We start from the raw sequence: 26,529 nt of genomic DNA on the forward strand, positions 1-26,529 counted from the left end.
TAAATAAAATGTTTGATTTTAATTGAAATGCTTAATAACCAGTAACTGTACATTCACATTTTGCAGAATATAAAATGTACAAGCCCAATTTATCTGACATAAAAACGGACTATTTTGCTCATAATATCCGTAACTGATGTAATTTAAACATTTCTTTGAGAGCATATTTAAGAAAAAAGGAAACAGTATACGAATGTTACTCATGCAAGCCTGTTTCAAGAGGTTCTTTGAACACAGTTATTGATGGGTTTTTCTTACATAACATATGCAAAATATAATTGAAATTAAATGAAATGTCAGCATGACACCATTAAATAGCTAACATTTGCCATCATCTTCTAAGACAACCATTCCAAGCGGTAACTTCACAATCAGGAATTTACTCACTCTTTTCCCTATGTCTTTTTAATATTTTAGACAAATAAAGGTGATGCCCTTGCTAACCGTGTCCAGAATACATTGGGAAACTATGATGAAATGAAGGACTTGTTAACCAACCATTCCAACCAGAGCCACCTTGTTGGAATCCCAAAGAATTCTGTCCCACAGACTCCCATTGACAAAAATGAACAGAACTTTTTTCCAGAACAGAGAAACAGGATGATCCCGTCTCACCAGATCAGTGGTCATTCATCAACATCAATGCCCCCCCCTTCTTCACTGTCATCGAATTCTACCTTGCTACACAGTCATCAGAGCAGCAGGAAATCCAGGACGGACTGGTCACGTGGTGGTCACAACTCTAACGGTGCACAGCCAAGCCAGTCTAGTAGTCAACAGAGTAGGACAAAGCATAGCTCTTCACATGACCAGCCTCCAGGCAGGTACGAAGACCTCTACAATTGTCAGAGTGAGCAACATAAAAGTGGAGGAGCTGAGGAAGCAAACCCTGCTGCATCATCTTCACATTCACGGAGACACAATCATTCCAAATCAACAACTGGAGAACATTCTTATAAAGAAAACAGTCATTCAAAGTCACCTGTAGAACTTGAGTTTGTAGGGCACGGTCCTGGATCTCCACTTCCTTCTACGTCTTTATTATCTGCAACCAATGGTCTCTCAACCCAGAGTTTCCCACCAGTACTGCACTGTAAAACTAGCATGGTCCAGCAAAAGCCTACAGCTTATGTAAGGCCTATGGATGGTCAGGACCAAGTACCTAATGACTCACCTGAACTGAAACCTCTAATAGAAATTGAGAGTGGATATGGAAATCAATCATTTGGAACACTGTTGGAAGGAAAAGCTAATGCACCCAGTTCTAAGAATAAACTACCAAAGCTTACCATCCCTCAAACTAGTGAAGTAAGTCATTTTCTTAGTCCATTTTTTCCCCCGACATCTTAACAGGTCTCACCTGATGAGAATTTAACATCGTGTATGTCTATTTTTTTAAATATGAAGTTCCAGTTCCTAAAACGGTGATCTAAAAGGACACCCCTTTCCTAGGATATGCATGATTATATTTTCTTTTGGTAAGGATTGTTGTGACAGCTCTAGTAAGTAATGATAAATGAAGTTTTAAAATCATAGCATGGAATGCTAACTTTGGTTGTGTCCCACTAACATTAAAGGGCCAGATTCTTGGCTGATGTAAATCCACTTACATTAGCAGAGATTCTGGCCACAGAACTCTAATTCCTAAATAAATCTGCAAAATTGTAAACAACGCAGATGAATTACGATATATTAATCTGATTTAAAGAATGCTGTTGTTAACTCTGCCAAAGGAGGGGGGAAATCTAAAATAAACTTGGAAATACCTTGACCCTTTTAATGCCAGTGGTACAGAACTGCTAACAATAAGGGGTACATTTTCAGAGTTTGTTGCTCAATTCCCATTGACTTTAATGGAATTAATGTGGCTTAAACTGTGAGAAACACTTTTAAAAATGTATCCCGTTAAATCTTCATGCATTTTTCAATAGCACTTAGCACTGGGATTCAGTGCCAATTCCTGGCACCAAGAGCTTAAATTTGTTGAGTTTTGTGTTGTTTGTCGGTTACAACAACCCTGTGATTAAAGTTATACTTAGCTCTTATTTCTGTCCTGGACACTTCGAGCACAGCTTTATTGCAAGGGTACCAACTGAAGCATTTGTACTAATGAAATACATTTCTTATTCAGAGTTGTTCTAAAGCAGTAACCATTGCAAGGTAGGTTTATTGTACATGTATGAGCAGAGTTACAATATGGGTTTTTCATAGATTTCTGTTTTCCTCAAGATTTCTTCTCTGCTTGTTAATATTTTTATACCAGAAATAAGAAATGATGCATTCTTAAGCCACTTTATTGCAAAAGGTCAGCTTTTTCTGTTGGAATAATTGTTTTGAGCCAATAATTTGTTTGACTATTTAAAAACTTGATGTTATTTATTAACATTCCAGGCAGTAACAAAGACTGATGTGTTTTGCAGTAGAGTTTGGAATAATTTTTCTGGGAACTGCATCTGAAAACAGTAAAAGGCCTATTTATATCAAGTGGAAGCTGAGGGTTGCTTGCAGATGGCGTTTTATTAGAAAATGTATTTGTTAATAAACGTAGCTTTGTACAAGATTACTTTACAGATGTTTCTGTTTATTTTTACCTTAGGTTAGAAATCTGCTGATGTAGATGTATGATGGCTTCATACTCTATTGTGATTTGTCACTAGTACTGTTTGGCAAGTAAATAATTGCATATGAAAGAAATGATGGTTTCTTCACTTTTGTTCTCTATTAAAATAACGAGTCAATAAATGTACTTTGAAGTGCAGCATTAATATGGAGTATATCTCTGTAGTGGAACATTAGGTTTACACCCTGTATCCGCTTTTCCTCCACATTCAGCACAGGAGGGTGAAATCCTGGCCCTCTTCATGTCAGTGGGAGTTTTGCCATTGATCTCAATGGAGGCAGGGTTTGATATAGTTTTAGATACAGCTGATGTGAACAGTTGTTGTTATTAATGGAAAGGCTGGTAGTTGCCCAGATGAAAAAGTTATGTGGTGAATTTGTGGCTATAGCTGCTTTGGTTTATATCCTGTATCGCGAACAGTCTGTGTGTATAATTAGCGTCATTTATTATGAGGTAAATAGTAATCTCAAGTCACTTCAGCTGTGACTACAGATAATAATCTTAAACCAGTCCATGTGTTATGAAAGTGAACAATGAATTGCAGGGGGAGAGAAAACGTGAGGCTATGCTGAAGTCAGGAATGACTTCCTGTTGCTATTTAGAATGTACAACATGGGCCAAAACCAATGGTCTTTGCACAGGCAAAACTCCACTTCATATAAGGTCATTTCACCTGTGCAAGGACTGCAGGCTTCGGCCCTCTGTGTTCTTTCACTGATGTGCATCTTGAATGTAATTTACCCTACATTTGGCAATAAAACTCGCTTTCCAATCCAAAGTTATAGATAACTGGTTTAGTTTAAGCTTAATCAGAACTGACAGTGCCCACCTGTGAAACCCATAACCTTTTTCAGAATGACTGCAGAGAGGGGCTTTGTTGTAATCTTTATACAATTGATGTGTAGGCTTATGATCTTTTGAAGTGCTAATCAGTTGTGATCTGCTTGAAACAATTGCACTTCTGCCCCACAAGGTCCCATGCTAATAACATTGCAGGTGGTGGTGACGGTGCTGATCCCCTTCAAACCACAGGTAGGAAAGTTGCCTTTTCGGGTGCTTATTATCATTGACTCTGTAGGTTCCCTTAGATGCTCAGAGTCAATTTTTCAAACTTGTCCCAGCCCAGCCTGTAAATCCACCCATCAAGAGGGCATAAACAAGTTTTTGGGTACTCACGTTTTTGCACACCTCAAAACTTGGAGTTATATTTGTGATGCAAATCATGCAAATAGACCTCTGCAAGATTAGGCCATGCAAATCTGTATATGCATATCAGAGATTTTGGTTCTGCCAAAACTTTAATACGCAAAAATGAGTGGCCGAATACTTGGGCATGCAGATTTAAAGGATGGGTTGAGGCCATTGTGAAAATATGATCCTCTTTATCATGGCTTTATAGGATGTTTATTGCACTGGAGGCATTTTGTTATGCTTGAGGAAGTGATCAATTTTATAGTATGCCTTGAGTCACTTGATTGGGCACATGTGGCCCTCAACTCTGTTACAGTTAACAAACATTTGTTCAGTCATTGCTAAGGGAAGAATCAGGCACACTGTGTGTCTCCCATATCCTTTGGGGATATTTTGTGATTGCTGGATCCTTCAGTCCTTTTCTTTTCCTCTTGGGTGTGAAATAGATAAAATATTTTACATCACTTCACTGTAGTTAATATTTTCTGATTGTCAAGAACAAGATTCTTAGAACACCAATATGATTAATTCAAATCCTAACACAACTAATATCAGTCTTGCCAACCACAAGCATTCAGAAGGCACAAGTAAAGCTCCAAATACTGATTAGGTTGGCTTCAAAAATCACAATTTTAAAAATAAAACAAATTTGGAGTTCTTCTTATTTATCTTCAAAGCCCATAGGATTCATTATTTTCAAGCTTTATTCTGCAACCGTGAGGGCTAGAAATTTATTATTTTTAATGGAAGAGATTGATCAAAATTTGGTCACGTGACTCCAGGTGCTGGGGCTTTCAGAAAAACACCAAATATTGCGAGACTTGTGACATCGAGTTATCAACACCGCTGGAGTTAAAACAGGTTTCAGTCACATCTTTTTTCCCCCCCTCATTCTTTGTATTGGTCTCTTTCTTCAATACTTATATGTATATAGTAATTTTGAGCTTGCATATAACACTTGATAAATAGTGGCAAGCCTGATACTCAGAGAGCTTTTGTACTGTATGCAGAATTCCACCTATTTAAGTGGTATGATGGTGTGTGATTGCAACTTAACTCTCAATGGGAACTAAATCCTATGCATTTCTTTGAAAATGTAGGGGTTAGAAATCACTATAACAGCTGATCCTCTCTCTGCTGTGATAAAATCCAGGAACTTGATACACCTATGCATATTTAAACCTTTAGGAGTCAGATGCTTACAAATGATTTCAAATTGACTAACTCAGCATGAGGTAGCTGAAAGTAAGCTTGTACATTTCAGTTTGGGCTTGAACACAAATTGCTGAGTACACTGACTAAATCAAGGGGTTTTCGGGTGTGTGGGAACATCCGAGCAATTTCCAAATAAGCTTTCTGAAAAATCATATGCACAGTATTAACAGGCCAAGTAAATCTGGGATAATTAAGAATTTTTTTTCAGTGTTCACAAGAATCTCTGCATAGCTGCCCACATATTCCTCCAAACTAAGAAACGGTCATATACTGAATTTCTCCCCAAAACACGATGCTACGAACACATCCGAAAGACCCACAACACCACTGTCACCACCCACTTAGTCAGGAAAGATGGAGAACTTCTGTTTTCACATGACTTCTAGGAAAATATTTTGACGGGTTCACTATACCGCAAAGTGATAGGCTTTTGTTATATGTGTTTCAAATCATCCTGTTATCGCTTGATGTATTGATTAGCTTAGTACTTTCTAAGCTAGCTATAAAAAAAGCTGCTCTCTTTCTGCATTAAAGAGCAAGAAAAATTGACAGGTAGATAACCATATTGATTCAACCCAAATGGCGAACGCAAGAGGCTTTATCTACGACTTATAAAACTTTTTATGGGCATCCAAAGCCAGTTTAATATGTTTTTTTTTTAATTGAATAGAAGGAAAAAGCCTTTAGTTAACTAACTCCCTTTTAAAATACATTGTGCTTTGGTTGCCAAATACAGTACATTACTGTATTTGTGGGCACATTGCCTTTTCAAATGTAAGCTTCACTCTTCCTTCAAAACTTTGGGGGCTTAAGAATAATGGACTGAATCAAGCATTAAGCTGAAATCCCCTCACTTGGTTCATATTTCAAAAGTCTGAGGCAAAAAACAAACCAGAAGAGCAGTATTTCTTGCAGTATTATGGGTTACAGCCATGTGTTTTTCATTTGTAAATACTGTGAGAAGTAATGTTCTTGAGATATTTCTAAATGAGGAACATATGACGCCACCCGTCTGAAGACCTCTTATTGTGGCCTTTTCTTGCTTTGTTAAGCTACTGTCCTGTTGCTGGGACTGTCATTAGCAGGGGTGTTTTGGGGGGGTAAGGATGTGGGAGGGGAAAATAGCACAGCTAAGGCCTATCTGTTTTCAACAGGAAATACAAAGATCATCATGAAATTTTAGGAACTGATCCTGCACCACTGCGATCAATGCCAGTTTTGCATTTGACTTCAGTGGGTGCAGAATCAAACCTGTAAAATAGAGACAAGTGAACAAGTTTAAATGAAACTACTGTCCCCCAGGCCCAATATCTTTGGGAGGCTGGATGGCTTTTCTCATACAGTGATTTTTTCCCCCCCAGTGCCTCTGAATTCTGGCTGGGAGTGGTGGCAGAGATGCCAGTGTTCTGCAGGGATGCCTCTTCTTGTGTGACTTCAAGCACAAGAATCTCCAACTTTCTGAGGTTCTCCAATTCCAAATCGAATGGCAGTTGTAAACTGTTAGTTGTGGGCCCAAATTAATGGCAAGAAATATTATTATTCCAATTGCCTAGCCAGAGGTGGCAGAAAACAAAGTGATCTCATAAAAGCCTCGGGGAAAACAATTCCTGGGTGTTAATGGAATTCGTTTCTCCTTTTGTGCCATTTTATGGTGCATTCAAGGAATAGGTTAGTTATACCCACATTGCACCATCTTCTACAAAGTTGGGAAGGCATCACCTACGTGTCTGCAATCAGGAATTCTAGGGGCTGTGCACTGCTCTGCCACTGACTTGCAGTGTAACCTTGAGCCAATCACTTAAATTTTCAGTGCTTGAGTGTTTCCTCTAATGAACATCAGAGATAATACTTGTCCACCTTTATGTGATTTTAGATCCCTGGCAGAAAGGTGCTATACAAGTGCGAAGTATTATGGAGACATGTCTGTCTCCCCATAGCTAAAGCTGAATCTCCTAATCCACTAAGCCCTCCCCCCCCCTTTTTTTTTAATCACCCACACTAATTTAAGACAGAAATAACCAAGCCACATGGAAACAGTTAATTGTTGAGGGCCAGATTGTGACACCCTTCTTCGTGTTGAGTAATACCTTACTCCCTGGATACTCCTATTGAAGTCAAGTTGCTGATATGAAGTTGGCTTAAGTAGCTTTACACCACCTGCTCGCCTATCCTCTGGCATGGGGGCAAGTCAGAATTGGGAGGGCATTGCTAGAGTAGGGCTGGATCCCACACCAATATGGGTGATCCTCAATTGACCAAGCAGGTTGTATGGCACCATGCCTGCTGGTGCAATAGAGTTGAGATTCCAAGCACAAAATGTGACTGTCCTGTAGAACATGATTTGCTTCAAACAATACATAATATGTTTGAGTTCTGAAACCAAGCCATAGAAGCACCGCAGTTTTTAAACGTGTTTAGATGCAGGTCTTTCGAATGTTTGCATTTTTAATGGTGCAGATATTCACTTTGGCCCAAATTCTGCCCTCAAATGAGCAGGCATGTTTCCCACCAAAGATCACGGGAGCTCTACAAGCAATGTGAGGTCAGCTATTTGGCCTTTTGTAGAATAGTATCGTTGTAAATCTGTAAATTGTACCACATGCCTTGTTAAATGTTACTTTATCCAAGTCAAACCTTTGAAAATGACACATGGATGGCTTGAAAAATGCTGCTGTACATATTTGCTGCACTTTCCATTCATTACTTTCTGGGATTTTGTACCTATATTGTTATGTTGTTTGCTTTCTGGAAAAGCACAGGAAATAGACTCTGGTTGCAGGCTGGAAATAGTCTGGGAACATAGAAGGCTCATGTTTTTTAACGTTCAGGAGAAAGAGCATGCACTGGTTTTTGCATATGTAATAACAACCGTTATGAGTCCATCATTGGGACCTGACCCCCTGGCTTTCAGCACTAAACGTGTGAACCTCTACCACTGCAGCTAAAGGAGTAAACTCCCTAGTAGCAGACTCTCATCTTCCCTCGACCAGCCACTACAGGGAGATGCACAGAACAGTGAACATGCACTCCTGAGATGCATGTTGCAATCCTGATGAATGTGTATAAATTGGGGATTTGCACATGTATGTTCATACCTTTGGATGCACACATCAGGCATTTGGCGTGCTTAGTTCAGTGGTATGCAGAATTGCACACGCTTTAAACCACTTGGGCTTCAAAGTGTGAAAATGAGAGGAGGGTCTTATGAGTATTTCTAGCTTTATAGCCATAGTCACCCCACTATTAAGCGAGCTGTCTCTGATCCAAATATGGAAAAGCACTTAGGGGCTGCAGGTGAGTACATCATATGGGAATACTTAAGGGAAAGAAAGTTGAACATATATCTTGGCAACTGTCCATGAACTGCAGATATAGGTTAAATCTCTTTAGTTGGCAGTCTATTGCAAGTGTATTAGCAGTGTTGGAAAAAATCTAATTTCTGCATTTTGGCTTGTGCGGTAAAGAAATTCCTCCCACATAAATATGTTCATTTCACCTTCTGGGAAGCAAAGAAAGGAAACTGTAGCTGCAGTCTGTTATTTAATCTTCCTGAAATTAGCATTTGGTGCTTAGGAAGATTGAAAGATTTAATGCCAATGCCTTCCTCAAAAGAAAGAAATGACATACCACATATGTTTTAGCACTGGTTAGACTGTTAAATGGAATTAATCAAAATCCATGTTAAAATATTTCCATGTGTTAATTAGCGACGGTTTGGAACATTAAAATACATATTGGCTTGGGAATAAATTAGTGAAGAAATATCAGGCTTTTAATTGCAATGTAATATATTACAATATTGTGTGTTTTAGATAGGTAGATGTAAATATGTGAAGCACTATAAAATGTGCATTTTAAGGCTGTGTAATAGAACAAGCCAAAGCAGTACTTGATAGAGAAAGATCATGCCATTTCCCATTTTAAAAACAATTAAACCACTCTCTCATACAATACAGCAAGAACTAAAGGGTAAAAAGTGAAAAAAAAGTTTTATCTGATGCCAAAAGGAAGTTTTAAAATGTCTCCTTTGAAAATCATGGTAATGCAATATCTAGCAGCCAGAAAAATCAGCTCTCCTGTTGTGAATAGTCAAGATGCACTTTTGCCTTTACATTCCCATATGGTTGATGCAGCACAGTGTGTGTCAGTCACTCATGCTGAGATTTGTGAGAACAGGAGAATAACACAACTGAATTAATATGTAAATGAATTCAGATTAATATGCTTGTTTGTTCTTCTCAAGTTGCATACGGAAGGGACCTTCTGTTCATGGATCATCTCCCTTTTTCCCCCAATAAAGTCAGGGGTGGTTAACATGGCCTTCTCAAGGCCTAAAATTAGTGCTGCAAGTATGTAGAGGGAGTGGGCTGGTGTCGGCATTGGACCAACGGGGGGAATTTTGCCTCATGTCCCCAGACCCTTTATGGAGGCTGCACAAGAGTTAATACAGCCCAGGCTTTTGCCCTGAGATGCTCTGTCCCTTTAAAGCAGGTCCCAGGGGCAGCTGCCTGTGCTTTATTTCCTGGCTATGCTGTTCATTGTTTCCATTCTGCCTCTGAGCCAAAGAGGGCACGTGGAGGCTGGGTGTTGGCAGAAGGGTTCCTCCATGTGGATATTGGATAGCCCTGTGGTTCCATCTGATCCCTGACATCTGTGGGATTTAGGGGTCAACCCCTCCTGTTTCTTGGAGGGAAGGGGTTAGTAATGCTTTCCATGCACACCCCACAGTAGAAGAATTTGTAGAAACACTGCAAGGGGAATCTCATGAAAATTTCACCCCAGATCTCCTCTCTGGTGGATTTTTCCACAGGATGAGGAGGGGTCAATTCCCCCCGTGTCCAGAGAATGGGGTTTAGGAAATGACTATTGATTTTAAATTTGCTTCTTTAATTTGTCCTCTAAGTAGCTATTTGAAAAAGAATCAGGGAAAGGGGAGAAATAAATGCAGATGCAATCACTTTCCAGACTAATGGACTTTTTTTCCACTTGGATCTGTAAACATCCCAGAGAGCCGAGAAGTCAGCAATACTAAGTGTAAGCTTCAGTCCCCATTAATATTGCCAGCCTAAACATATTTTAGTTAGAACAGTACATGCTGCTTTTCCTTACACGCTTCCTCAAAATAATTTCACATCGTTATGTCCCCCAGATGTGTAAACTCATGGGGTTATATTTCATTGAACTGCAAGCTGTGACACTTAAATCCACAAGACAAGCAGGCAATTACTTCTGCTGTTTGTAAATTTCCAGGCTCCCAGTTGTATTTGTCTATATTTTAAATATAAATGTTGAGATCACTATTTTCCTAAATATGGAAATTAATATTAAAAACACACACACTTAAGAACAGACACACCACTTTAATAAGCTTAAAAAGCCTCTGTGAATCTGCAGGATTCAGTGCTTCCTATTTATGCTAATGAAAGCTTTCCCTGAGTAAAGGCTGAATGGACCAGGAACTATATCTGCCCATACATCTCAATCCTGGGAGGTGCCGAGCACTTTCAGTTCCCATTTTACTTTGATTTCAGTGGAAGTTGAGGGCATTCAAGCCCCGTAGAATGGGGCTCCATTGCGTTACAGCTGAGAATAACCTATTCTGAACCCTTCTCTTCAGCTGTTTGTAGCTTTCTCAAACCGTTTCCTTCTGGGGTGAAACTTTGTATTGCAAGTGGTATCAGGAAAAAGGAGAGATTGTACCCCCAACACACACACACACACCTATGCCCTGAAAGTGTGACCCAACAATGAGGTAGAAAAAGTCCATTTTTATTCCAAAAAATTATTCAGGAAACCATTTTGTTTGTCATACTAGTAACTGAAAGATCATGCTATAAGAACTGTGGCAATTGGGCAGTTAGCTGTGGAATAAGTATGATGATTGGCTGAGGAACCTCCGGTAGTACAATGGTCTAGGTCTCTGGGCATGGCATAGATACACACCTTACTGTAGCTGAAAGCCTGCAATGTCACATAGGTGTAATTCGTAAATGGCTGGAACGGTAACAGATCACAAATCCAGTGATGTTTGAACTTGGTGATATTCTGAACAAAAAGAGCTCTCAGCCATGCTTGTAGCTATTTCCGTCGCCTCAACTGACTCAACAGACATGCTAAATTTTCAAATCTCGCACAAAGTGATAGTCCTGGAATCTTATTATATAGCTAATGACTCAAAAATGACCAAATGTTGTAAACTTTTCAAGCCAGCAAAGCATTTCGTTTGCACACAGATCCATTGACCTCAATAGGATTCCACACAGGAATCCATGTATGTTCAGGAGGCAATGTTTGCAACATTAGGCTCTTTGTTGACTGAATTTAGGGCACAACCCAGCCACTGTGGAAATTAGTGGGAAACTTTCCATTAACTTCCGTAGCACTGGATTTGGCTCTATCCCTTGAAGCAATGCATGTATCTCCCAGTGACATTAATAGCCTGTGCTATTAATGCTATGTGTTTAGTGATGAATATGATCCCTGCTAATCATGACAAAATTGTTGGATGTAAAGTTCTCTGTTTGCTCATGTCAGAACGAACCTCTTCATCTATTACTGAAAATTAATGTAGAGCCTTGACCTGCAACTCTTCCATAATGCAAAACTTTCCTTAAATTCTCCCAAAAAGTTCTGTAGGATTCAGACTAATATACCTGCAAAAATGTCGCTATGAAAAGATAGCCAACAAGTATTGAATTGGCATTAAATACTGGGGATACCCCGTTGCCTATGCCAGTGGATGCAATTTTTTATAATTTATATTGATATGCCACACCAGCTGAATAGTTACTTACAGTGCATGGAGCAGAAGCAGAACTGTGTTCATATAGTATCTGCCTTAGAATGCAAGGAAGTCTTTTCAAATCCTCTTAAAGTTGTACTTAAATATAATTCTGATAGTTTTTCCCTCATTGCAGTCTATTTTCTAAAACATAAAGACATCTGATCCAAAATACTTTACATATAGAATAATGCAATTTTGGAAAAGAACAATAGTACATCCCTGTTGGTGAAGAAGTGATCTGTAAAATACAGCCAGATTAGAATTGGGGTAACTGTAGAAAGGCGAGATTGTACCATCCTTACTGACACTGACATTGCACCTCCGGTAGTCCTCCTGATTCAAAACGAGGAGTAAGGTATTTCTCAACATGGAGAGTTTGTAAAACTGGGCCCTAAACGATCAAACCCGCCAGACTTACTTTGGACCAGAGGCAGGAGTAAAGCACAGACGAAACATAGACAATTGGTAATGTGCAAAAGCTGCTTTTGTAAATACATGGTTTTAAGATCTAACTGCATCTGGATGTCTTCAGGAAAATTACTTGCTACAGTTTTGAATACATTTTGATATATTGAATATATTGTAATTGATACTTATTTATTTTTGCCTGTATTCATATTCTACACGTACAATGCACTTTAAGTCCTTAACATAAAATTCCTATCCTAGTTTTTGTAGACCCTGGGGTTCCAGATCCAGTGTAGACCTTGGATAAGCAACCAACCTTTTGGGTGTTTAGCCAACATGGTCGCTGGAGGTTACCCCATTACAATTGAATACTGACTAAACAGTGTCATAAGGAGCAACATCTAAATGGCTTGAGCATAGGTCTCAAGCACCAGGACTCATCCTTTATTTACCAGATACAGAGACCTGTTCCATAAGCAGCTGTGCAAGAAGAGGAAAGGGCTCCTTGTACCTCTTCTGCACTGCATGTGCCCATGCAGGGACAGCCAAAATCTGGCTCTTTTAATGTGAAAGAAATGCTATATTGAGCAACGGAGGTAGCTGCCATAGGCCAAGTCCACAGGAAGGGGTCTGCTTTGTGTAGGAGATTTTCTGCACCACATTGTGTGTGTTATTTCCAGTCTGGGAACCCAGAACAATTTTGTTGTATTCTTGGTTACTTGAATCATTTCACATTCTAGGGTGAGGCATACTTCAATTCATTAATGGGCAAAGAGGAGCACAGCCATCAATGAAGAGAGGGACTTCCCTTGCATTAGGCACAATAAATATGTTTGTTCAAGAACAAATAGCTGTAATAAGTAGACATGCAGCCGTGATGCTGAAAAAAAACCTTTTTGAGTCTAATACCATGGAGAAGTCATTCACAAACAACACCCACCTTTTTGTAAAGACTGTCTCATAAATTTGGCAGTGTTATTGGAAGCTTGAGTTAACCATACAAGGGCCCATTTGTATTTCATCCCTTCCCAGTTAGCAAACGACAGGCCATCACAAAATGTGCAGAGAAGCAAATTCAGCATTTTGGGCCCTGAAGTGTGAAGTAGAGTGCAGCAGTGGCTTTGCTGCATAGTCTTGGCCGAAGCCCCAGGAAGGGGTAGAGTATTTTCCCCCACAGGTCTGGAGGCTAGAAATAACAGTAGGGAAGAGAAGGTGCCACAAGTTGCTTTGTGTGGCGTGTCCCTAATCAAAAGTCTGCTGGATGTTACCACCTCGATGTGAGTAAACCACTGTGTAATGGAGAGGGCTTCTAGTTGGAGCCACCAGCAGGTATTTCAGGAGCTATGTTGCCATGGCAGGCAGGAGAGAGGAACAGAGGGAGCTGGTTGAAGGCTGAGGACCTCAGCATTGATACTTCTCTGAATTCTCAGAGTACTCTTGGCTTTTCTCACCACCACCTTTGCTACCGGAGGAAGAAGCAAATTTCAGCCCCAGAGTGGAACAGTCGGGGGGTAATTCTGCAAGTTGAAATGTGATAGTTTCTACCATGGCAAAGATCCAGGGATTGAATTCAAGACTACAGAGCTTGAAAACATGAACGTCCATAGGTTGAGCTGAAGAGTGAGCCTTGGTAACCGTGGGCTGTAACAGACTCATATTCACTGCGGATCAGGCATGGTGTGGCTGCATAATGTACATTGATCAGTGGATTACAGAAACCTACAGCAATGCTAGATATTTTTCATTACTTATCTGTGCACCAGATTCTTCCTTAGTCTTGATATGACCCAGGGAATAATGTGTTATTACTACTGCAGAGTCTTCAGAATCTTATATTTTTGTGAGCTTCACAAAAATAGTGGCTTTATTTTAATTTCTTGGCGACAAGGAGGGCTTTCCCTACTGCAATTTTACCATAGGGCAAAATATGTGATTAAAGTAGAAAGGAATTTTATAGAACATTGCCTCCTTTCCTGTGATATAGAACCATGTGGAGGCTCTTGCCGCATCTGGTTTTTTATTTTGTCCACTAGCAAAAACAAATATGAAAATATTGTCTTTTCTAGTTCTCAGCAATACTATCCTCAAAAGTGAGACTCTAGGGAATTCTCTTTTTAAGTTGCTAAAGAAGTGCTTAAACTTACTAGCACTGTTTGTCCTTATTGAATGGGGTTATGCAATTATTTAAAAATTTCTCTTTGTTCCTACAGCAACTTGCATGCTTAATTCCTGTCAGAAAGAAGCAAAAGCACTTTTGCCTCTGCTGCCAAGCTGTATTTGTGCCATGTTTCCCAATCCATGACATCCCACCTGCCCAGCAATGTTACTCAGCATTATAGAATGGGGTTCACCCTGCAGAGGGGGAATTCTGGACCAGTACAATTTTAACATTCCCGGACTATGTTCCAAAGTTATAACACGAACAGAGAAGCCTTGCATTGTAGCTGTTTCGGATGGCAGGTGGACACACCCCTAGGATCCATGAAGGTGAGAAGGACGTGTTAGGACATGAGAAAAGCTGGGTTCATTGCCTCCAATGCAAGGAGCAAATGGAGCACAAGGTAAAAATGATGCTGCCTCTGGGACTGGAAGAGAGACGGCAAAGCAAAGGATCATTGTCCTATGGCAGAAAAAGAGAGAGGACAGGCCACCAGCCCATCAGAGCATGGGTCTGCAGGGAGAAGATGAGCAAATGGAGGTATTGCCCATGGAAATTCTTGAGGAGGAACAGGTCTGTCACTCACATGAAAGATGTGGACTTGGATTGACTCATCATCCCTAATCACAGCAGATGGAGGTAGCAATGTAACAGAGAGACTGAGAAGCTTGAGGTATTCTCTTGTCGGATCTTTCCACCACCCTCATCCCCCCAAGCTTGTTTGTATGTTTAGGGGGGAAATGAAATCTATTAAATCATTATTTTAAATCACGTTTAAATCAGGATAATAATTCATCCACGACATTTAGGTGCATCTGATCTATGGCGAGGTGTTGGATGTGACTTCATCCTCTTTTATTCCATCCTATGTAACTTACTCAGTTGGAGTGTCTGGCTGTGACACAAGCACCGGCCACAGCTGTGTTCCTACAGAAAATCCTGAAGTTTTAAAGTCAGTTCTTGGTGTCTGAGAAACAATCCAAAAGCCTATAGTTAGGCAGGCTTGGATAGCAGGCTAGCTGACGCATGCATGTACATGTGTGTGTACACAGACACAGACAGACACACACAGTAGCATATGCCAGAGTCTGTTGGATCAGGACTATGAGGATTGGTTATGTTAGAGGTTAATGGGACCAGGTGTAAAAGCATCTATGTATTAAAAGTTAGGAATTCCAAACTAATCCCAATTGCTGATACTTGTGCTTCTCCCATTGTCATTTTTTCATGTATTTTTGCAATGCTGATGGTAGGGTTTTGCGCATGCAATGCCCAGCCATAATGTTGCATCCTTCTAATGTTGCATCCTTGTAACAAAACCTTATTACTTGTTGATTGAACATCACCATGCAACATCTAAGGCAGAGGATATAGTGGATATTTGGGGGTGGTGTTTCCCTTCTTGAACACACCAAGAAGAGCAGGCTTTATGGACAGCCTGCAAGATCTTGAAAGGTTCTGAGGCCCTGATAATTAAGATATATGTGCATGTATAATAAATATTATAAACACACACCACACTCAGACATTATACATACAAACAAACATACATGTGCACCACACATGTATATAAAAGCCACCTGTAAATTAAACTGAATATGAACACAGATCTAATGTCTGGGCTCAGATAGTCTCAATTCACTGGGAAAATTGTCCTTGAAATTTCTTTTAAAGCTGTCATTTGAATGTGACAATTATGCAGAATTTGTCACGGATTACCTTTGGCACTAGGTTCTTAAAGCTAGAGCATGCTTGCATAACATGCATTCATAAACACCAGGTTAACCCCTAAGATAGTAATCAATAGTAATTACAAATGACATTTGACTGACAGAAGGTATTGTACTATCCAAACACAGGGAATGAGAAATGGAGCAAAGGTGACTTTTTGAAAACATGTTTCATACACATCTCTTCTCCTTAAAACCAAATATGTAGATATACTAATCATTTAAAGATCCAATATCCCAACATTTGAGTTTCTTTCTTAAAATGAAAACCAGTGCTTTTTCTCCGTTTGGATTGTAATCCTGATAAACTCAGTGGAATTTTTGCCATTGACTTCAATGGGACCAGGATTTGGCCTTTTGTGATTACAGTTAAGATTAATAAATAAATATCACCACTTTTCTGGATTTATTCCCTCTCCCCCTCCTTACCCCTCCATCTGCATATACATCAAACAAGCATAGCTAGTTAGAAAACAATTGTTCAGAACATTCCTTTTTCCTCTTTTTACCGGTCTAATCCTGAACTGATTGAAGTCAACAAAAAAACACCCATTGACTTCAGTGCCCTTTGGATCAAATCCTAAACAAATAAAATAACAAAGAAGCATTCTGAAATTAACACAGATGAAGGCTACATATCGATTGGATTGGAACTAGCATTTCTACTATCATCCTTTGCAGTGCTTCAAAACACCACAATGCTCACTGAAACAAGCTCTAGGGAAAATAAATTGAGAACTTTACAAATACTATAGCTGCTTCAATCTTCATACATAATAAACCGTGCTACTGTAAATAACTCATTTTATCTGTCAAACATTGTAGGCACATATGCCACATTAACTGTCACAGGGGTCATAAATAAACAATGTATCTGTCTACACATTACTTATGTCTGGGGAAAAGAATGAGAATACAGAAAAATTGTAAAGAATACATTTTAATTGTAAAATAAAAATATTAGCATTTCTATGCTAAATATTTTGAAATACATTTAATCCCTATGTTCATTATTCAACAGAAGATAGAAAACGGCAAAGAGACAATGTTTAGTGAGTTGTTCTAGTGTGTATTTCTTGGACCAATTTCCTATCCCAATTGCTGGAGTGTAACTTGGCAAATTTTGAAACTGCCTCCTCAATCTTTCTTAAAAATAAAAACTTGGTGTATTTTGATTTCTGGAATCATGGCCATATCTTCAGCCTCATAAAAAAATATTACTTCAGCTGTAAATTACAGTGTTGTATACCTGGTCTAGCTCTGTTAAAGACAGTGGTGCTTCTCTGGATTTAATCTGCTGTAAATTAGGTTCTGTTTTAAGAATATAGAACTAAATCCTCCGCAGGTGTAAATTGGTGTAGCTCCACTGATGTCAATGGTGTTGCGCTGAGGATCCGATCAATAGACTCTACTTGTCTAATTTATTCTCATCCCTCCCATTAGGCAGCTTGAAACCGTAGCTTTCTAAAAGTATTCTTGCAGGTGGTTTCCTTCATATTAAAAGTGTATATGCCCCCCACCCCCAACCAGAAACAGCAGCAGACTTTTGGTTGGGTGCCAATTTCTTGGAAGGTCCCTTTTCGTTTTTTAACCACTGACCTCTACTTATTATTGAGCCACGTGGAATTAATTTTAAGTAGTCTTATGTAGGCAGCATTGGCAACTAGAAACTTGATTTCTGTTGACCTTGTCTTCATTAGGAATAATTTGTTTCTTGTTATATATTAAAAAATAATAAAACCCCACAGGATTCCCCCATACTTCTTCCCTAAGCATGTCTATAGTTTCAGTGTAACAACTGATATGGATTGTTGATGTAACGATTTGATATGGATAACGTAATTGATTTCTGGTAGAGTAAAATCAACTGCCTGCATCAGAGCCAAAAGTGACACTATCTTGTATTTGTACTGTTAAGGGATATAGTCATTATTAATTTATAGATTTATTCTGAATTGTGACAATTGGTCGAATGCAAACACCTAATCAGTTGTTTAATAAAAACAAAATCAAACAAAAATCTTCTTACAATTAGAATCCAGTGGATTCTGTTCTGCTGGTTGGCTGAAATGCCCTGAATTAGCATTTTTAGCATGATTTAGCATAAGTGTTTTACTTAACCTAATGAGTCAATAATATTAAAACTTAGTATATTAATTATAATAATATAGCAGATAGATAATGATGATGGTGAAGCAAATTTCACCTTTGGATACTTTTTTATACAGCTCCCAATGACTTCAAAATGGGCAGAATTTGACTCTCAGTGGATAATTATCACTTTGCTGAATCAGCCTTCATCAGAGGAAATGAATGATAAAAGTTCAAGCTTGATATATAATAGAAACCAACACTGTCACAGGAGCAATGTCTTCTGCTTTAAAAAGAAACAATTTAGCTTCTTCTTGGCATTTATGTAGCAGGAAACTGACATGTGCAACAACGTTCTTTTCCTTTGACATTGTCTGTTAAAAATGATAAGTTGTTTTTAACAACTGTTCTAACACCCACAATATTCAAAGTGGCATGTTGGAAAGCATATACTGTGTATAAGGAGCTACCCTTGCTATGTTGGCTTTCAACATCATAACTACAGGGAGAATTCCAATGCAGAACCTCCTGTTAATGACATTTCCATAGATGCTTAAGTTCAAATTAACTGTTCTAAAACCCAAATTAGAGTCAAATCTGATGTGAGCCAATTTACTCTGCACAACAATCACAGGCAATGAAAAGTGTTCTGCTAGATTGCTGCTTAAATCGGATCACTGTAGCTGCCTCAGTGGGAGAGCTGTGCAGAATAACAATGGCCAGCGGCTAAATGTAATTTAATTATTAGGTTTGCACGTTGGTTAGTTCTTGCATTGTTTAAAAAGAAATATTTTCAACCAGGTGTGCAATGTCTGGCCAATGTTAGATGTCATTATAAAAATCTGGAGGAATAATAGACTGATGATCTAACACACTCACATTTAAATGAAGTGAGGTCTGATTGTCAAATGCTGAACTCCAGCAAAAGGTGGAGAGTTCATTTCCATTGGGTGCTGACATTTTGTCCTTTTTTGTATATTGCATTGTTAGCTGTATAATGCAGGCAGCAATATGAATGCTTGACTAATGAAAAGCCAGGAGTCCAGGAGGTTGAAAGTAAAGCTTCCTTGCAGTTGAGATGTATGTTTCATGCAGCTGCTTTTCTGGTTGAAATAACTCGGTGGATTTGAGAACTTCCACTTAATATTTGCAAACCAACCACAAATATGGATAAGATGTCAGTCCATCTTTATCTTTCATCTTTCTGTCAGGCTTCCTCATCTCTGAAAAATATTCCAGCTTGCTGAGTGTAAAATGGTGCATTGTATCATCAGTATTACACTAATATCACACGTTTTCCCCCAATAATGTCCATTTTTTGTATTCTAACAGCAAAACTCTATATCATATCACTATTGTATATGAAATTGCTTTGAGATCGGGTCTGATGACACATTCATATTGTGTTAGAAGCTTATTTTAACTGCTCCATTTTTAGGCCATTTGCACAAATGCATATAAATCTGCAAAAACTGAGGTCATTACAGCTGAGGTTGAATTGGCACTTCTATGACAAACCCTTTGGAGTGGTTTAGATCTTAACATGGATCTTTTCTTGTTAAAAAGAAACATGAGTCAAGCTCAGGAAAAATATGAAGAGGCTCCTACAAACAGACATGTAATGACGCTGCGAAACCTGAGTTATGTGGCTGTATTCAGATTCTCAGCAACCCACACACGGCCATCCCACTTCCACAAAAGCTATTCCTGCCAAGGGCAAAAATAATTTCTACAAGGGGTTCTGAACACAAGTCACTGCGTGGTCAAGGGATATATGTTTATAAGTCTGATGACCCTTGCTCCAGAATGCTCTAGCTGTGACTTTTGTCAGAGGGTGGATTCCCAGTAGATAGGGGGCTGAAGGACTGAAATGAGACGGCTATTTTCTAATTCACTGCTGAGCACAGTATCTAGAGCCAGCACCAGCAGGAATCAGGATCCTTGTTTTGAAGCTATAAAAAATTTTTACACTTTAAACTCAAGGGTCAAATTCTTTATGCAGTTTTTGGGCCTCGTCGGGGGAAGGTGCCAATGAAAGGCACGGTATTCAGAGTGGAAACTTCAAGTGCCTCTTGTATAACAGAGAGCTGAACAAGGAGAACATTTTTATGCCTATGCAATTCACTTCTCTCATCTTTTATCTGGCTTTCCTGTTGCTGCTGTTTCCACTTGTGCTTGATTAAGGATTAAAATCTGACCCTGTGAAGGGTTGAGAACAACTCCCATTAAATCCAAAATGCTGATCTTAGTTTTGCATCTGGAACAACTCAGTTAATACTGGAGATATCATTCTAGGTTTACACTGATGTAGCAGAGAGCAGAACCTAGCTCATACTCCCATAAGTCGTCGCAGCTCACGTCCCCTTCTGCTTGATCCAAAGAGTGGGGAAAATACTCAGGCTGGAGCACTAAATGCACAGGTCCCTATCACTTGAAGTAAGGAAATGTCTCCATTAGAACTAGTAGTGTCAGGACTTTATGCCCTCTGCAGGCCAGCCACTAGAGGACAACATAATCCTTCGTTCTTGATCAGGGCTAGACTCCCCATCCAGATGGAGGCAGTGTTATGCATTTAAACCAGTCCATATGTTACACACTGCAGTATTGGTACAGATGAGACACACTCCAGGTCTTTTTTCAGCCCCATTCTACTTGTCTGTTCATTACCCCTTTGATGAATTCACCCGACACATCATAAAAAAACAAGGTCTTGCTGCTGAACTTTTTGACCTACTGGTTTGCGCCCAGTCATGGTGCCTCTTGCAATTCGTGGCATGTAACATCCTTCATAGCAGAATCCAGCCGCACTGGATGCGGTTAGGTACATGAGAGAAAATGTTTCTTTCATCAGCAGGGCTTAGTCTATGGCTAGACCTAATTATTGTCTACACATTTGCACTACAGGGGTATGATCTCTTGTAAAAATGAACAAAAGAAAAACACGCCACTCTACCCCGGGATCTGGTTCCGTAGAACCCCTTGACCCAGCTCTGTATGCGCTGCAGGACTAGCCATAAAGGCCCAGATTTGGCAGTTCAGTATTATCGTTTATTTATATTACCCATACCAACTAGGAGTCCTGGACCCCACTGTGCTTGGTGCTGTACAAACAAAATAGAGAAGGCCCCTGCCCCAAAAGACTTACAGTCTGAGACAAGAGATCAATACAGAGGGATGGGGACTACAAGGAAACAATAAGACAAAATTGGTCAGCATAATGGGCTGTGGTCTCTGCACACCAGCTGCCTACCTGTTGTCAAGTATTTTTTGTAATCATCACCTCAAAGGAGAGTTTTGAGGAGGGATTTGAAGGAGGATAACGTGAGTTGTTTTTACAGATGCTTATGGGTTGATCCTGATTGTAGTTCCATTAAATGTGGGTTGAATTTGTCCCACAGTCAAACGGCTGTGGAAATCTTAACTTTAAAATGTGTTTCTTTTGTGGTTTTTGCTCAGTCTGACAAAGGAACACCAAATGCATAGCTGGCTAAAATGAAAGTAGCCATTCCTAGCTTCAATTCATTTTGTTGCAATTTAGAATAGGCTTGGAAGACTTTTTTTTTAAAATGTTTGTTCACTCAGTAGACACATACAGATCGTGTTTGGCTGCATGGTCTATTTACTTTTTAGGCCACATCTGACACATATCTGTGGTATTTAGATAGTGTTACCATTCAACTTGCTACTGGTTTCAGGAAATCATTTTTATATCTAGTTTTTTTGTGAATTGAATTAAGAAATTAAATAATTCATTTGCAAAAACAAATAACTATATCTTTATTATGATTGTGAATTAAGCAGGCTGAACTGGAGAGATGACTGTGAATCCTGTTTCTTTCTGTAAAACCAAATATTTTGAGCTCCCATGCCTTAAAATTTCAGGTCCCAAGATTTGTAAAGTCCTTCCAGCAGTGGCAGACAGATATGTTTGACTTTTACAGGTATTTGCAGAGTGCAAGTCATTATTATTGAAACCTGTACTTAAATGCAATAATTTCTCTTGGTAAAAATGAACAGAGCATTTCTAAGATGACAATGTTGCAATATATACCTGTGAAATCTATAGGAGTTCTTGACAAATAGCAATGCAATCTGACAGCAAAGAATCAACACAAAAAATTAGGTCACAGCAGCTTGCTTGCTCTTTTACACTGTCATGGTTGATTGGTTATTCTCATCACCCTTTGTTTAAAATCATTTCAGAATTAATTGGCGTTCATTAACGCAAGTCTTTGTAGCAGAATTGCAGAAACAGTCATTAATGTAGCTAATAAACATAAAAAAGAAAAAAGGATCATATTACCAGGTCCCTACAGGCTGTTAACTAACATTTTGAATAAGAATATATAAACATAAATTAAACATTTTTACAAACTGCTAAGAATGTGGGAATTTAGCACGGTGGTCTGAGGAATGTTTTGAAGCAATTTGTTATAGTATGTCTGGGTTTTTTTTGTTTTTCTTTTTACGTTTCTGTTATAGAGATGGTGGGTCTGAGTTAGATTGGAAGTTTCTGCTGTCATCTTGGTATCTTTAAGTATGTGCTGGATGGAATAAATGTAAAGGGCCTGATCCTGCAGTCCTCACTCAGGCAAATCTCAGTCAATGGGAGATTTACCTAAGGAACTTGTGGGATCAGGCTCAAACTCCAATGTTTTGAGGCATCCCGAAATGCCTCTCTGTAAGCAAGAAGGCTCAGTCTGGGGTTGGAGCTAAGCAGATACTTTACAGACTGTACAATGGTGAAATGGTGGTCCAGATGTTTAAAGATAGATAGGAATTGTTCCACTCAGTGATGCAAGACTTAAGAGACTTGGGTGCCCAAACTTTCGATGAGCCTTAGGCTCCCAAGCGACTTCTGAAAATGTGACTGAAGCTCCTTCGTCGCTTAGGTCTTGCAATGCTGGACAGAGCAACACCTAAATAACTTTTAAAATCTGGGCCTTTGTGTTTTCTTTTATGGGCGTGACGATTGGCTGTTTACATTATCTGGATATGGGGTGCCTCTGAGATTGACTTCACTGAGACAGTGATTATTGGTTTGTTAATCACTGCATCCCCTTAGTTTGGGCAGTTTTATCAGTTTGATGGGGTGAAATTGGTGTAATTTTTAGGCACTTCTATGTATCTTCCTCCTGCCCACCCTCCACCCCCTTCAGATAACTTTCCAGAGGTGAGATTCACATCATTTTGTAAGTGGTAGCATACAATATAATACAGCTGCATAATTTATTTTTGCCATATACATCATATGAATATTTGGGATCCGTGGGTATGAATGAGTAAGTGATAACTGAGTAGGGCATTAAGTCTTTTGGGATCAAGTATGGCTGGCACTGAATGGGAGTGCAATGGGGGACAGGGCACAAGAACCGTTCCTCAGATCCTTGGTACTCCCTGTCATGATTCCATGGATGCTTGCTATCCAAAATAGGGAGGAGAAAGATCTTAGTCCCCCGCTTCACCCAGGAAAGGGAGTGCATGCTCTCTCCTTACAAAGAGTGATAATGCCACTGTTGCATTGGGCACTCTACAAGAGCCTTCTGGAGAAATTCTGTCTGAGTCGGTCAAAATTCAACCTGGGGCCTCCCAGTTGTATTATGGTTCCTTGCACCACCCTCCAGCATGGGAGATGGCTTAGGCTATGCTCGCACTGGCCTGCAGTTTGGACTACAGGGCTGTGAACAGCGGTGCACAGCAAAGTGCTGCACTGTAACTCCCCTGTTTGGATACTGTGGGTGCAAACTAAAAAGTTTCCTAGTTCCTAATGTTCCTGTTTGAAGCAGAACCTTTTTAATTTGCAAACTAGGAACCTGTTAGTTTCTACATGCAGTGTTCTCACTATGGAGTTCCAGTGCAGCCCTGCGCACTCCCAGAGTCCAAACAAGCCCTTAGAAACCTCACTTTGGCCATAGAACAGAAATCTCACTTTGGAAATTTTACTCTAAAACTTTTAGGAACCCCGAATCTTCCAAAAATTCAGGCTCCATTCAAGCATCTGGAAAGTTGCCGCCCAAATAATTGCAGGCACAACTTTGCACCCGTGAATGTTTGCAGTCCCGATGAGGTACTAGGCCGGCCAACAAAAGAATGCAGATGCCAAATTGTACCTGCAATTATTAGATCATGAAATTTTGTAGACACAGAAATGGAGGCCCGGTGAGGGAAAATGTGTCCTTTACTATTTATTTATACTAACGTCTTTAGTACCTATTGCTGAATATACAGGAAGGTAATCTGCAGATTATCTGTCTAATGCATCTAGTTGGCATATTTCTAGGGCAATGGGAATATCTGAGTACCATTGACTGATGCACTTTTAACCTCAGATAAATGCACAGTCCCCATACAAGTTTCCTTTTGGCATAATATTTTAAGATTACAAAAGCATTTCAAATATGAAATCAAATAGATAAATATGTTACTACATGTGTTTGTCTCTACTCTCTTTGACGTTCTCACTGACAGAGCGCGGAGCCACATATATTACTATTTACGGCCTGTGATTTCAAACAGTTCACCTTAACTAGGATCAGATTGGTAGTGAGAGAGAGAAATGTTTTACCTATAACAATTAAAATACAATAAAAGAAAGAGGCTAAAATTGTTTTAGTCTAACTTTTGTTTGTTGAGTAGAACATATAAATGGCTTGAGGCACTACTAAACAAAAAAAAGTGGCCCACTATTGTGTCTTTTATCCATTTTAATTTATTTTTGATGCTGCATGCAGTTTCTGAATATCTTTTGTAGGTTGTAATAAAATAGCCGCAGTGCTATTTTGCATGTATGTCAAGCGGTGCGTGACCTGATATGCAAATTTAATACCAAGGTGCCAAAACTGAATTCATAATGTTTCACATCTACAGAGCTGTTTAAGGCAGTTTAGAAATCAATGAATATGTAATATGAAGGTGATGAGACCTAAATAAAAACCCTATTTATCTACTATGAAAAGTATTTATACACAGAATATTTAGCACAAGCAGAAAATGGACAGAGTTTCCAATTATATGGTTTACATAAACAAATGTTAAAGCATGTGCTCAGAATAGATAACATAGCTATTTCCTTTGCAGTGTACTTTATACTTTGGAAATGTTTACAGATGTGTCCCTTCTCAGTGTGTGTATATATATAAATATATAATGAAACACTAAACTAAAGCAGCTTTTGAAGGAAACCTCTTTGAGGTCTTTTATTTATTTTTAATTTACAATATATGGGCTGCTATATTATAGGTTTCTGTTGCAGGTTTTCAGGTTATTAAAAATCAGTGAAATAACATACACATTTATGGAATCTTGAATTTATGGTGAAATAAGGGACATAAATTGAACTGTAATATAAATAAATAAGAATAAAACGTTTTCCATCTGCTTACCTTTAAAAAGAAAGAAGATCTAATTTCTGAAATGCTTTCACTTTGGCGATCTCTTTCTGAATCAATGAGCTGGTTATTTCTATTGGCTTGTCTAAAAAGTTAATCTATTAAAAGTCTCAGGAGTATACCGAGTTTTACTATTGTGGCATATTGGCCTATCACTCAGCAAGCCTACTCATGTGTAGAGATGGACTGGGAATTTAGGTCTTGATTGATGGTAATCAGTCCATGCTATATCACACTGAAAATATACAGCATCTCCCCAGAGAGAGAGAGAGTGTGTGTGTGTGTGTGTGTGTGTTTGCGCAGGCTACGTTGTTTTACAGCACCCCTGCCAGTCAGTACAGAGAGACATTTATATCCCTTGGCTTGGAATAAGCTGCTACAATAATGAGTACCACTGTGTAGAGCAATCAAGAAAAATGTAGGGGTACTGTAGGATTTGAAAGGCATCCATCACGCCATCTGTGTGCCGCTGATATTTGGAAGAGCTCAGCATTCACCTAGCTAGAGGCCAAACTCCATCATAACATAGTCAGTGCATTAGACTGACAGGTGAAATAATTATTCTAAATAGATACGGATTGACCTTTGCTCTTGTTTAGTGGTTGAGAAACGGTTGAAAACTCAGCCATCGGAAATGCATTCCGGTTAAACCACAGATTGACCTTAAACCAGCTCTGACATAGTTGTTCGCTGTTGAAAACTGGTTGGCCAACAAATTGTTGACTTAATACCTTGAGCCCTGTCAAGGATTTAAAGTTGGAATCATATTGTACTGCCATCTCTCTCTGACCAGAGGTAGAGCAGCCTGGCTTGGAGTGGATAAAAATGAAGAAGATCTTTGTTCCTGCCCCCAAGTATGGCGTCTGCCCCGTGAAATTACTGCCTCTCTCTGAGACGTGCATGATGAGTTGTTTTGTGTTTCTGCTCGAGGAGCTGCCATTGTG

The 26,529-nt window shown here is 39.2% G+C and overlaps 1 protein-coding gene across 4 annotated transcripts in view; it reads left to right on the forward strand.

The window, feature by feature from the left end:
* Positions 1–26,529, forward strand: part of AFF2 (ALF transcription elongation factor 2) — a 477,143-nt gene that overhangs the window by 209,182 nt on the left and 241,432 nt on the right. For all 4 annotated transcript variants that reach the window (XM_067548102.1, XM_067548101.1, XM_067548099.1 and 1 more), the window contains one exon: positions 418–1,308. In XM_067548102.1, coding sequence (XP_067404203.1) covers positions 478–1,308 — 831 coding nt within the window. In that variant the 5' untranslated portion in view covers positions 418–477. The remainder of the gene's footprint in view (positions 1–417; positions 1,309–26,529) is intronic.

Source organism: Emydura macquarii, unplaced genomic scaffold, assembly GCF_026122565.2.
Source record: "Emydura macquarii macquarii isolate MOO-44397 ecotype Brisbane River unplaced genomic scaffold, CSIRO-AGI_Emac_v2 contig_1253, whole genome shotgun sequence".
Taxonomy (NCBI): Eukaryota; Metazoa; Chordata; order Testudines; family Chelidae; genus Emydura; species Emydura macquarii.